This window comes from Dromiciops gliroides, chromosome 1 (genome assembly GCF_019393635.1).
Source record: "Dromiciops gliroides isolate mDroGli1 chromosome 1, mDroGli1.pri, whole genome shotgun sequence".
Taxonomy (NCBI): Eukaryota; Metazoa; Chordata; class Mammalia; order Microbiotheria; family Microbiotheriidae; genus Dromiciops; species Dromiciops gliroides.
Genome location: NC_057861.1, coordinates 3,064,777 through 3,077,676, shown reverse-complemented (window position 1 = coordinate 3,077,676; position 12,900 = coordinate 3,064,777). Strand labels below are relative to the sequence as shown.

The 12,900-nt window shown below is 57.3% G+C and overlaps 2 protein-coding genes across 2 annotated transcripts in view; one reads left to right on the top strand and one right to left on the bottom strand.

The window, feature by feature from the left end:
* The window catches only part of LOC122734294 (proline dehydrogenase 1, mitochondrial-like), a 28,341-nt gene extending 25,706 nt beyond the window's left edge, over positions 1–2,635 (top strand). The window contains exons 13-14 of the mRNA XM_043975007.1: positions 275–363; positions 1,358–2,635. Coding sequence (XP_043830942.1) covers positions 275–363; positions 1,358–1,551 — 283 coding nt within the window. The 3' untranslated portion in view covers positions 1,552–2,635. The remainder of the gene's footprint in view (positions 1–274; positions 364–1,357) is intronic.
* A 936-nt stretch (positions 2,636–3,571) lies between these two features.
* On the bottom strand, positions 3,572–11,840 carry P2RX6 (purinergic receptor P2X 6). Its single transcript, XM_043975008.1, has 12 exons — positions 11,707–11,840; positions 10,576–10,726; positions 9,821–9,892; positions 8,384–8,459; positions 7,700–7,793; positions 6,829–6,909; positions 5,868–6,009; positions 5,239–5,348; positions 4,886–4,979; positions 4,310–4,375; positions 4,050–4,127; positions 3,572–3,738 (listed from the first exon to the last, which is right to left on the bottom strand). The coding sequence occupies exons 1-12, from the start codon at positions 11,838–11,840 to the stop codon at positions 3,589–3,591; spliced, it is 1,248 nt and encodes a 415-aa protein (XP_043830943.1). The 3' UTR covers positions 3,572–3,588.
* Positions 11,841–12,900: the final 1,060 nt, after the last annotated feature.

The following is a 12,900-nucleotide window of genomic DNA, read 5'->3' as shown; positions in this document are numbered from 1 at the left end:
TGCAGTCCCCTGGACTTGAAGCCCAGGGCTAGGGCGGAAGACTGGCCCAGCCTCTGAGGGACGGGAACTGTGGCTTGGTATAAGGGAGATCTTACTCTGGCTTGTTAGAGCACACCCTAGTAGGGCAGGATGGTAGTGAGCTCCCCATCCCTGGGGATCTCCTGGGTGGAGGCTGGATGAAGCCCTGAGGGGGCTGCAGAGAGGGGCCCTGGGCAGTGCGGGTTGGGATACCTCCAGGGTGTGGTTCTCAGCCCGCTTGGCCTTTGGTTTGCAGGATGGAAGAGCTGGGCCTGCACCCCACAGAGAAGAAGGTGTACTTTGGCCAGCTCCTGGGCATGTGTGATCAGATCACCTTCCCCCTGGGTGAGTGCTGCCTGCCACTCAGGCCAGCTGGGAGGACGGGAGCCGGGACCCAATGTCGGCCACAAGGCCCCACGGGCCTTGAGAACCTCAGGACACAGGAGATGAGCCTGCAGCTCATGAGGGCACTGGGGGGCTTGGGAGGGGAAAGGCAAGGCCCGGGGGAGACCCTCCCAGTAGAGCTGGGGGCTGCTTGGGGGGCCATGTGTCCAGCCAGACATCTTCCAGACCAGGAAACTGAGATAAGCCCAGGGAGGTGAATGAGACCATCACCACCAGACCAGCCAGGTCGTGCATGTTGTGGATAGAATTTGAACCCAGGGCCTCCAGGATCCTTCTGTGCCAGAGTGTCTGTGGAGCTGTCAGCTGGGAGAGGGGCAGGGCTTGTTCTTGGCTCCAGGGTGATAGCTTTGTTTGGGCCCAGTGCCCGGAAGGCCTTCGCAGCCATCAGACTCCCTGTCCCTGCAGACCTTCAGACAAAAACCCCAGGGGCCACTGGCTGGGCATGGGAGCCTCCATTTCCCCATCTGATAATGGGGAGAACAGTACATCACCCGCCTCACCAGACACCCTTCATTCACCTTAAGGGAACTAGGGAAGTGGGTGATGCTGAAATGTAACAGACAGAAAACTCCCTGTGGTCTTGGGTCCCGTGGATGAGAAGGCAGGGGTATGGTGGGGCAGCAGTTCAGTCGTTAAGGCCACGGGTTTGTTAGCCAGCAGGAAGCTCCAGCTCAGTGGGAGGCGGCAGTGACCATAAGGAGGGTCCCAGGTGGGCCGCGCCCACCCGGAGGCCTGAGGCCAATCTAGGAAGACCCTTGATAAGTGCCAGAGGAGGGACTGAGGATTGGGGGCGGGGACCAGCTCAGTGCCCAGGGCAGAAGGGCTGGGGAGACCTGGGCCCAAAGCCCACTGAGGCCTGGTCTAAGGAACGTGCTTTGAGGCCGGACGCTGCCGCTCACTGGGGTGTGATGGGGCTCCCTGGGGCTCCCGGCAGGTCAGGCGGGCTTCCCGGTCTACAAGTACGTCCCGTATGGCCCCGTGAAGGAGGTGCTGCCCTACCTGTCACGCCGAGCCCTGGAGAACCGCGGGATGATGAAGGGGGCCCAACGCGAGCAAGAGCTGCTGAGGAAAGAGCTCAAGAGGAGGCTGCTCAGCGGTAACCTCTTCTACCGCCCTGCGGCCTGCTGACCCCTCCCCCGGCTGTCAGGCAGTCACTCAACAAGCATTGGTTAAGCTGTCCCATGTGCCCAGCCCAAAGCACAGAATGGTCCCTGCCCTCCAGCGGGGAGGCGAGGTGACAGTGCTCCGGTACAGGCCAGAGACGTGGTCCAAACATTTCTTAAGCGTGAGGTGGCTGGGCCAGCCTTTGTGCTGGGGAGACAGAGAAAGGCTCCCTGCCCCTGCCCCCTCCAGCTCACCCTCTAGGGCCTGTGGGGGCTGGGCTGAGCTGAGCCTCGGGGAGGGAGGCCCGGGGCTGTCCCTGCAGGACTTTCCAAGGCCACAGGAGTGTCCCCACTCCCCATGGCCCGACAGCAGCCGGAAGCTCCACATGCCACCAGAGCCCAGCCTTCCACCCACCCTCCTTCCCTTCTCCCTCCCATGGCTGAGGGTCCCTAAGGGCTGTGGGGACTGAGGTTTCCCCTGCCACTGCGGGTGTCAGAGGTGGGATTCGCAGCACAGTCAGCCCCGTAGAACTGGGGGGGAGGCTGCTGTCTCCTGCATTGTGCCCACCCCTGTCATCCCACACTCCCACTGTCCATGAAGCACTGATGTCAGGCCGCCTCCCAAATGCTCCCAAGCGTTCCTGGGTCCCTGAGGAGACCTCAGTACCCAGCTGAGCCTGGGGTCATGAACCCCATCTGTGCCGCTGTGTTTGGGGGTGGGGGCAGCTGCTGGATAAGGAGGCCCATGGCAGGTGGGCAGACGTCCTTGGAGGCAGTGCCCACCAAGGCCAGATGAGTCACAGCAAGACCATCGAGTCATGTCAGGGGAAGGTGCAAGATGAGGTCCACTGACCACATGCTTTTATTGGGTGAGGCAGCCTGACTGCCGTGGGTCCCTCTCACTTGGCCTGTGGCAGGCTTAGAAGCCCAGGGGTGGCCGGCTCTCCTTCGGGAAATGGGGGATGGGAGAATGCTCAAGAGGCCTCATCCATCTCATAGCCAACCTCCTGACTCCTGAACAGCTGTTCCCCAATGTTGACCAAAGCTGCCTGGCCTGCTCTGTCCAACCTAGGCTGAAACAGCCCCATTAAAAGTATCATTACATCTTCCCCGAGGATCCTGAGCTCTCTCAATACACAGGGCTGAAGTGGCAGACCTGGGGTCCTGAGAACAGGGGATGTCAGGGCTGGGAGGGGCCTGAGAACACAAAACATCGAATGACAGAACTGAGAGGGACGTCAGAACATAGAGTGAAGGTCAGGGCTGGGAAGGCCTGAGAACAGGGGATGTCACAGCTGGGAGGGAGTTCAGTGGCCCTGCGGTTTTACAGACTACCATGATAAGCTTGTTTGTAGGGAAAACCTTAAGCAGGATTGTTGTCTCAAAGTAGAGTGGGCTGCCTACGGGGGTGGGGGGCAGCTCTTCATCATTGGGTGTCTCTAAGCAAAGGCAGGATGGCCGCGGGCTGGGCAGGTGGGGCAGGGATCCCTTTCACGGATGCATTAGGAACCACTGAGGTCTGTGTGCCGGCCACTTTGAGATGTGCACTCTCACAGGTGTTCGGTGTGTGTATGTGCATGCGCTGGCACACACTTGGCACACACGTGTGCACACATGTACACGCATATACACACACACACACACACACACACACACCCATAAGGCACAGAGCTGGGGGAGAGGCCTTTATTGCAGGCTGGGGTCACCTGAGAAGCAGGCTTCAGGCCCTGAGATCAGAAGGGAAGGAAGGGGCCGAGAAGGCAGTGGACAGGTCGGAGCCAGAGCTGGGGGGGGCTCTGGAGCCTCCGGGGCACAGCATCGAGGTGTTTGGAGATGTCTGGTCCAAGTCTTAAATGAACAGATCAGGAAACTGAGGCCCAGAGGGAGGAGTGGGCCCAGCCCAGGCCAGAACTCCAGCCCACTTCAGCGGGAGCCCCAGGGAAGGAGCCCAGCTCACTGTTGCCCTTGGGTCTCGAGATCCTGTCCTGCGGCTGTCGGAAGAGGCAGCGATGGGTGAATCGCAGCCTTGGAGCCAGGCTCTGGTCCTTTGGGCAGCCCCAGGCTAGGCCATGCCAGCACCCAGGTCCCCCTTCCCAAGGCTGAGATCGGAATCCGTGGCCGGCACCCACTGGTTCTCAGGGCCCCCAGGTGCCTCGTGCTCTCCCGGTGCGGAGGCTGGCTCCAGCTCCCCTTTGGTCTTGGGGGCCTTGGCCTGCAGGCAGAGGGATGGCTCGACCCTGGGAGCTGGCCCGAAGGGCAGTTACATTTACAATGACAGCAATGGACCTGGGCAGGAGCCAGCAGGCCCTCCAGACCCCTTGCCCCCGGCCCACTCCTGTGGGGGCACAAGGGAGAGGCGGGGGCCTGGCTCTGATACATGCATGACCCTCGGCCACCCGTGGAGGTGTGTCCTCCACGGCCTCTGCCAATAGATGAGGGGGCTGTCCTAGGGGGGCAGCCCTGGGGACCCTTCTAGCTTCAGGGGAACCCCCCTTCCCAGGCCCTGTTCAGTCAGCCCTTCACCTCCTCATACTTCTTCCCCCAGTAGAAAGGGGCATCTCCATCCACATACAGCAAGAGCAGGTCACAGAGGAAGGTGACCTGCAGGGGAGGGAGGCCTTAGGCTGGCCGGAGCACCCCCACCCCCTCCCCCACCCCCGGGGCATTAACAAAGGGTTGGAACGTCCAGGGGCTGAAAGTGGACTCCTCCCCTTCCTCCTCACCCTCGTAGGCCCCTTTCCAAGGTTCCCCCAACACATGCCCACGGGGGCTGCAGGACTCACCCCCCCCAGCAGGGCCATTCCCGTGCCCAGAGTGATCCCTGTAGAGATGACACTGAACTTCCCAGCCTGGGGGAGGGAAGGTCCTCAGGCAATAGCACCTCAGCCTGGGTCCCTGTCACTAGGCTGGTGGGTGGGCCTTGGGCTCTAGAAGGAAGGTATCTGACCTACACACTACAGAGAAGGAAGCTGAGGCCTAGAGAGGTGGTCACCTGTCCAAGTTCTTCAGAACGGGCTCGTGGACCCAGCCCCAGAAGGGCCCTTGGAGTCCTGGCCCCCCATCTCCCAGGGCCCTCTGGGGCCCCCAGAAGGGACTTGGCCACGGCCAGGGGATGGTGAAGGGGGAGCCGAGGTCCTCCGACCCCCCGCCCCGGCCTGTTCTCTTTCCCAGAGCTCACCTGGGCTGACCCCTGCCCATGAAGGGGATGCTCCCTAGCAGAGCGTTTCTGACCAGCCTCCGCTGTAAGACTTTGCAGAAGAGAACCCGGGGGACCCGCCCAGAGGAGAGCCCCTTGACCCGTTCCATCGTGGCTGGGCTGCCTGGCTGCCGTCTCACCGGGCCCCGGGGCCCAGCCCTACCTGCCCAGCCACGAGGATCTCAAATCGGATCCCAAAGAGTTTGAACAGTCTTCGGGCTTCCGTGCCAGGCAGCTTCCACCAGTGCGAGGCTGTCCTGGGGAGGGGGACAACAGGACCCTGAGTGGCTGGAGGGAGGGGTTGGGGGAGGGAGGCAAAGCCTCCTGGGAGGCTCACCGCTGCTCAGCACCATCTGACCCTCCTCATTTCACAGAGGAGGAAACTGAGGCCCTGGGTGGGGGTGGGCACAGCTGGGAAAAAAGGGAAACACTTGTATCTCAGGGCCCTTCAGCCCCCCCAAAGGTGAAGGAGCACCCACATCCTCCCTCACCTCCACGAATGGCCCGGACCCCCACCTGAAGTTGTAGCCTTTCTCCTGCAGCCAGAATGAATAGCGGGGCTGACATTCTGAGACAGAGCGATCCAAGTCACAGTCCCAGCTGATCTGAACCCTCACAACTCCCCCCTGGCCAAGAGCAAGAGGCCCCGGGTCACTGTGAACCAAGGCTCCTGGCCAGGACTGGGGGAGAGGGGCAGGGGCATGGTGGAATCAGCCCAGCAGAGCTGGAAGGGACCCCTTTATTCTACAGATGGGGAGACTGAAACCCAGAGAGGGGCTGGGACTATGTGCTCCTAGCTAGATCTCAGAGCCCCCCCCCCATTTTATAAATAATGAAACTAAGGCTTAAGACACTGAGGTGACTTGCTCAAGGTCCCTCAGGTAGGCAGGGACAGAGTAAAGATTTGAACTCAGGTGCTCTGAGTTTACATGCAGTGCTCTCCAGTGCCCCTATTTTTGTCCTTGTCCCCCTGAGGGTGGGTATAGAGGACAGACTGGAGGGTGTGTGCTTGGGGCCAGGAGTCCATCCAGCCCAGGCATGGAGCCCCTCTGAGGATGGGTATAGAAGACACACTCGGGGATGTGTGACTGGGGGAGGGCCAGGCCAGGGAGCTCCCCCTCCCCGCCCCCCACAAGTGCACTTACCAAGAGGGCCAGGTCCTCAAAGTCCCCTCCAGCTGCCTCCACCACATCCCCCACCCGGAAGACTGGACAGAAAGGGCTGGAGAGGGCATCATACCTGCAGCCCTTGAAGTAGGTGTTATCCCGTGTCTCCAAAGTGTTGGTCCTGAGGGACAAAAGCCACCTGTGTGTCCAGCAGAGGCCTCATGAGCCCTTGTCAAGGGTGTTGTAAAGGGGAACAAGGTTCCCAAACAAATTAGAAGGGCTTCTAACCCTGGACTTCTACAGGGCTCCTAGAACAGTGGGGTGATGGAACCTAGAAGAACCCTTAGGACTGGGAAAGTCAGAGCTGGGAGAGGCCTTAGAACAGGGGATGTCAGAGTTAGGAGAGGCCTTAGAACAGGGGATGTCAGAGCTGGGAAGGCCTTAGAACAGAGGATGTCAGAGCTGGGAGGAGTCTCAGAACAAGAATGTCAGAATTAGGAGGGGCCTCAGAACAGGGGATGTCAGAGCTGGGAGGGGCCTTAGAACGGGGATGTCGGAGTTAGGAGAGGCCTTAGAACAGGGGATGTCAGAGCTGGGAAGGCCTTAGAACAGAGGATGTCAGAGCTGGGAGGAGTCTCAGAACAAGAATGTCAGAATTAGGAGGGGCCTCAGAACAGGGGATGTCAGAGCTGGGAGGAGTCTTAGAACAGGGGATGTCAGAGCTGGGAGGGCCCTTAGAACAGGGGATGTCAGAGCTGGGAAGAGTCTTAGGGGATGTCAGAGTTATGAGGGGCCTTAGAACAGGAATGTCAGAGTTAGGAGAGGCCTTAGAACAGGGGATGTCAGAGCTGGGAGGGCCCTTAGAACAGGGGATGTCGGAGCTAGGAGGGGCCTTAGGACACAGTGTCCAAGCTTGGGTGGGTGGGTAGGTGGGGGCCTCAGAGGTTCCCAGTCCAGCCCTGTCACAGAGCCACCGCCCCCTCCCACACCTGCCACTTACTTGAAAAAGTTGAACTTGGGGAAAGTGATGGAGTTCTTGATGAAGAGGGTGAAGTTTTCCGACTCCAGCAGCTGGGGCTTCCTTCGGGAGGAAGACAATTTAGGCCTGAGCCTGCCAGGGCCTCAGCACACAGTGGCAGCCGAGCCCACTGCAGGCCTTCTGTCTCCTAGGAGCCTTACAGGAAGGGCAAAGCCAGGGTGATCCCCGCCATTTTATAAAGGAGACTTGCCCAAGGTCTCCCAGCAAGTTAGCTGCAGAGCTAAGACTCCTGCCCAGGGATTTCTCACTCCCTTCACACTTTCCTCTGGTAACCCAGGGTGGTGGACAGAAAAGGGTATTATGATGCCCTTTTTCTTTTTCTTTTTCTTTTTCTTTTTTTTTTGGTGAGGCAGTTGGGGTTAAGTGACTTGCCCAGGGTCACACAGCTAGTAAGTGTTAAGTGTCTGAGGCCGGATTTGAACTCAGGTCCTCCTGAATCCAGGGCAGGTGCTCTATCCACTGCGCCACCTAGCCGCCCCTATGATGCCCTTTTTTTTTTTTTTTTTTTTTTTTTTAGTGAGGCAACTGGGGTTAAGTGACTTGCCCAGGGTCACACAGCTAGTAAGTGTTAAGTGTCTGAGGCCGGATTTGAACTCAGGTCCTCCTGAATCCAGGGCAGGTGCTCTATCCACTGCGCCACCTAGCTGCCCTATGATGCCCTTTTTAAGGTGAGGAAACAGGCGATGTGTCCAGAGTCCCCCCAGCCAGGACTTGATCCCTGGGCTCCTCGAGCCCAAGAGCTGGGCCTTCTTTGGACTACAGGGGACCGAGCCACCCAGAGCTGGAAGCTCTCTGAGGAGGCGGGGTTCAGAGAGGGTAGGGACAGCCAGACCTGGGCGGGCTGCCGCTCTCCACGGGGCACCAGCCCCAGATCTCGCAGGTCTGGTAGGTCGAGTTAAACACCACGCACTTCCCAGTTTTGATTCCTGGAACAGAAGCCAGGCCAGTGTTCTTTCTCTCCAAGCCTGGGGCAGCTTGAGCTCTGGTCTGAGCCAGGACCAGGGCCAAGTGTTCATGATCTAAGAGGAAGGTTCTAGGGTCGTCACGGGGTTTGGAACTAGGAGAGACGTCACAGACCAAACCCCCTCCCCTTGTTTTTTTTTGTTTGTTTGTTTTGTTTTTGTTTTTTGCGGGGCAATTGGGGTTAAGTGACTTGCCCAGGGTCACACAGCTAGTAAGTGTCTGAGGCCGGATTTGAACTCAGGTCCTCCTGACTCCAGGGCTGGTGCTTTATCCACTGCTCCAACTAGCTGCCCCACTCCCCTCGTTTTTACAGAGGGGGAAACTGAGGCCTGGAGACTTCAAGGGATTTACCCAAGGTCACACAAATGACCTTCAGTGTTTGAACTAAACTTGGGGATGCCAACCCAGGTGTCCTCCTTAATAACTGCCCTGATGTCCAGGGGAGGATCCAGGGGCAAAACGTCGGGAAGGACACCCAGCTGCCCTCTGTTCCCCAGCCAAGGTCCAGAGCTGGCTATTCAGTGCAAAGGCCCTTGAGGCATGAGAGAGGTACCGTGGCCGTGTCTCAGCATCTCTCCAGCAGGACAGTCGGTGTCAGCCAAACAGGGGGCCAGGGGAACCGAGGGGTGCTGGGAAGGGGGAGGGGAGGAGAGTGTGAGTCACCAACCCCCAAAGAGAAAGACCACCCCACCCAGACTCACAGAGGGCATCCAGAGAACCTCTAGTCCAACCCCCCCACCCCATCACACCAGGAGAAAACTGAAACAGAGAGGGGAGGTGGAGGGAGAGGGAGAGAAGGGGAGGGGAGGAGAAGAGAGGGGAAGGGGAGGAGAGAAAAGGAGGAAAAGGAGGGGGAGGGGAAGGGGAGGAGGGACGGAAGGTCAGAGCCGAGCAGAAGAGAGGAAGAAGACCAGAGGAGGAAGGGGGGAGGAGGAAGGTGATGGGAGGGGGAGGGGAGACGGGGGTCAGAGCTGAGCAGAGGAGGAGGGGGGAGGAGGAGGAGCAGAAGAGGAAGACTCCGATAACAGGAAAACCACCTCCCCTGGCCAGGAGAGAGGGCTTAGCCTGCTTTGGCTGGGCCCTGGGCTGTAGCAGAAGGAGCAGAGGGAGGGGGCACATTCCTTCCTTCTTTTATCCCTTTCCCTTCACTCAAAGTTTTTGACAGTCCAGCCTGTGCAGACCAAAAGAGAATGCTTGACCCCTGAACTCCTCTGACCAGAGTGCTTGACCCCAGATACCCCTCAGACCATCCCAACAATCCGAGCTGTCCATCAGTGGAGTGGGATGCCGTGACAGGTAGTGAGCTCCCCATCACTGCAGATATGACTCCCTGGTAGGGAAGGTACAGAAGAGATGTTGGCATGGGGTGGGAGGGTGGGCTAAAATGCCTTTGAGATCCCATTGCTGTCTCTGATATTCTTGGCCTCTCAGGACTGAATATTTAGAAGCCTCAGACATATGAGCATAGGTCATACATCTGTGGCTTTATCAGTGTGGAGGTCCCTCCACCAAGGCAGATCACAGCCCATCTGGAGAGCTGTCTGAGGTTCAGAGGGTCTAAGTGACTTGTCCAAGACCACCCACTAGTGAGTGTCAGGAGTGGGATTTGAACCCAGATCTTTCTGACCAGCTGATCCAGTACTCCTACCCCAACCCCAGGCTTTCCCTTGCTTAGCGTATAGTGGGCTCCTAATAAATGCTTGTTGGATGTATTTGGTGGAATTGGCTTCGGTGCTTTGGGGTTGTTTCAGAAGCTCAGGAGCTTCTGTAATCTGGGCACAACAAGGCCCTCCTTCACAAGGCCTTGGGATAGCAGCCCACAGGGAGCCTGGTCCCAGGGAAACCCAGCTTCCTCCCCCGTCCCTCTCCTCCCTGGCTGGGCTGGGGCCGAGGGAGGCAGGAGTTCTGACTACCCCCATCTCACCAGGACAGGAGAAGTTGTCCAGGGCTGGGGTGCCCCCAAGGCCCCAGGGTGGGGATGGGGACTTACCTCTGGGCACATCCCCTGCACTTGCTCTGGCGTGGTAAGGAAATTAGTTACCAGGAAAAAAATGTTTTCTCCCTAAGAGGCAAGAGATACAGGTTAGAACTTTTCTAGGGGTGACTTAGAACCCTTTACTAAGGTTCCAGGGTAAGCTCAGAGCTTGGATCTGGAAGGAACCCTCAGAGGCAGAACTAAGGCAGGGCAATCGGAGCCTTGCCCCCAGAAATCAAAATTTAGATGGTGCCAATAGTGCCCTCTACTTGGGGTGTGCTTTCTGCTCACAAGCCAGCCTGACTGCGCCCCTCCTGGTCCTCTGCTTGATGACAGTGGTCACCTCTTGAGTAGTCCTTCCTCCCCATCATCACCGCCATCCCCCATCCCCAGAAGCAGCCAGGTGTGGAGTATAGACCCTCCCCAGCCCAGTGAACACACACACACACACACACACACACACCACTAGCCTGAACAGAGATCATGCCCTGGGGGCAGCCTGAGGTCCTGCCCCTAGAACTTTTTTTTTTTGCGGGGCAATGGGGGTTAAGTGACTTGCCCAGGGTCACACAGCTAGTGTCAAGTGTCTGAGGCCGGATTTGAACTCAGGTCCTCCTGAATCCAGGGCTGGTGCTCTATCCACTGCGCCACCTAGCCTCCACCCCCCCTGGAACTTTGACCCTGAGCCTCCCCCTCCACCTATGTCCAGCCTAGAGGCTGAGAGCCAGTGAGAGGCTCTGTCCTCTGCCAGGAAGAAAGGTGGGACCCACCTGGGGGGGCTTCGTGTAATCGGCCACATCCCACAGTCGGTTTCCTAGTACCTCAATCTGGGCGACTGAGACGCCCTTGAGTTTGGTGATCACTGAAACCTGGGGATCAGCCTCTGTCTCCTGGTAACCTTTCTGAAAGAGAAGGGACCACCTGCCCGGGAAGGTGACCCAATTCAGTGCCAAAAGAAAAGACCAGAAGCTCCTTCCCCTCCTCCATCACTCACTCCTTCTTTGGGTCAGTGTGTCCATAGGTCCGTCGTCAGTCCATCTGTCGGCCAGTCAACCTCCCCAGAAGCCAACCCTTGAGCCCGGCCTGAAGGCCCCAGCCCACCTGGCAGCCTTAACTCCCACCATTCCCTCTTTCCCGTACAACCCTTCTAACCCCAGCTAGACTGTTTTTCGAATAAGGAATGCATTTTCCCCCCTCAGAAGCCATCAAGGCCAAACTCCTTTTACAGAGAGAAAGTGAGGCCCAAAGGAAGAGAAGAAACTCACCCAAGGTCACACAGCTAGTCATTGAAAAAGTCAGGATTCGAACTCAGGTCCAAACCCTTACCGCCATACCACCACCTCCCAGGCTTTTGCTAATGATTTCATACAGGGCTACCACAAGGATCCACGGTGTCCTGGTCCTATAAGGCTAATGACTTACATATAATTGATAACGATCATAGCTAACTGGTATTCACAAAGCATTTGAAGGTTCTCTAAGCACTTTACAAATAGTATCTAACAAATGAAATGTTGTTCTTCACAACAACCCTGGGAGGGAAGAGTTATGGTTTTCCCCATTTTACAGATAGAGAAACTGAGGTAGGCAGAGGTTAAATGACTTGCCCAGTGAGATACAGCTAGTAAGTCTCTGAAGCAGGATCCAGCCTCTGGGCCAAAGACCCTTCCCATAAAGCACCCTGACCCTGAGTTCTAACTCTGTTCCCTCCCCTGTGGCCAGTAAAACCTCCTCAATGGGAAAGGACTTGCCCAAGGTCACTGGGTCTATGGCAAAGTCTATCCCCAAGTCCCTTTCCAGGGCACTGGAGCCAAGGCCCCTGTCCCTTCTCATGACCTGGCTGCCCCCCTCCCCTCTCCAAGTGACCCCACCCCCACAATGACCCCTCCCTCCTCTCTTACCCAATGACATATCCCAGGATGCCAAGCTGTAGGACCCTCTGGAGGGCACCCACCCTCCGGTTCCTGGTGAGGACATATTTCTCTGTCTTGTAGTCCAGAAGCCCCCATCCATGCAGGGACCCCAGCACACCCATGCTCATCCCTATGAGTCAGCACGGGGAGTGCTGAGCTGCTCTTCCCGGGGCAGCCTGCCCACTTGGCAAGAAGCTGTTAAAGACACAGAGGCTCTTGGCAAGAGGTGGGAGGGGAAGGAACGAGCAGCAGCTTCCCTCAGCCAGACAGGCCCGCTCAGCCCCTTGGGCCCAGAGCGAGGTAGGGATGGACAGGGAGGCTATAGAGTACCAGGGGATGCACCATCTCACTTTAGGCAGGCCACTTTCCTTTTCTGAGAATCAGCTTCCCCATCTGTAAAAAGGATTTAGATTACACGACCCTCCTTAGAGACCTTTCCAATTAAGGATCTGACATCCCCTGTTCTAGGCCCCTCCCAGCCCTGACATCCCCTCTTCTAGGCCCCTCCCAGCTCTGACATCCCCTGTTGGGGGTCCCTCCAAGCCCTGACATTCCCTGTTCTAAGCTCCCTCCTAGCTTTGACGTTCCACATTCTAAAGTCTCTCCCAGTCCTACATCAGTGATTCCTTGACAGAAAAATACGTGTGGGGAGCCAGAAGTCCTGGGTTTGGCTTCAAGCACAAGCACTCACCAACTCAGTTCCTGTTGACGTCCCCTTCCCACATACATACACACCCCCCTCCCCCACTGGATCTGTTTGCTCATCAGTAAAATGATGAGTCTGCCTCACCTAACCCTCCCCGGGCTGCTTGGAAGAAAGTGCTTTGTAACCCTTAACAAGCAGGAGAAAGAAGCACCTCCTCAGGTCAGTAAGACCACTGTCCTCCCCACCCCACTCCCCACACTTTCTTTCCTTTTTTAAAATTCAATTTTGTTTTATTTTCATGGTTCAAATTCTCTTCCTTCCCTCAACCTCCCCCACACACAGAAAAGGCAAGACAGTAAACCTCATTACAGAGAGGTATAGACATGCCAAACAAATGTCCACATTAGCCATGTCAGGGGGAAAAAAAAGAAAGAGAAATTTTACAAATTCACTTTAATCTGCATTCAGACTCCATGACTTCTTTCTCTAGAGGTGGAGAGGATTTTTCATCATATGTTCTTCAGAATTGTCTTGGA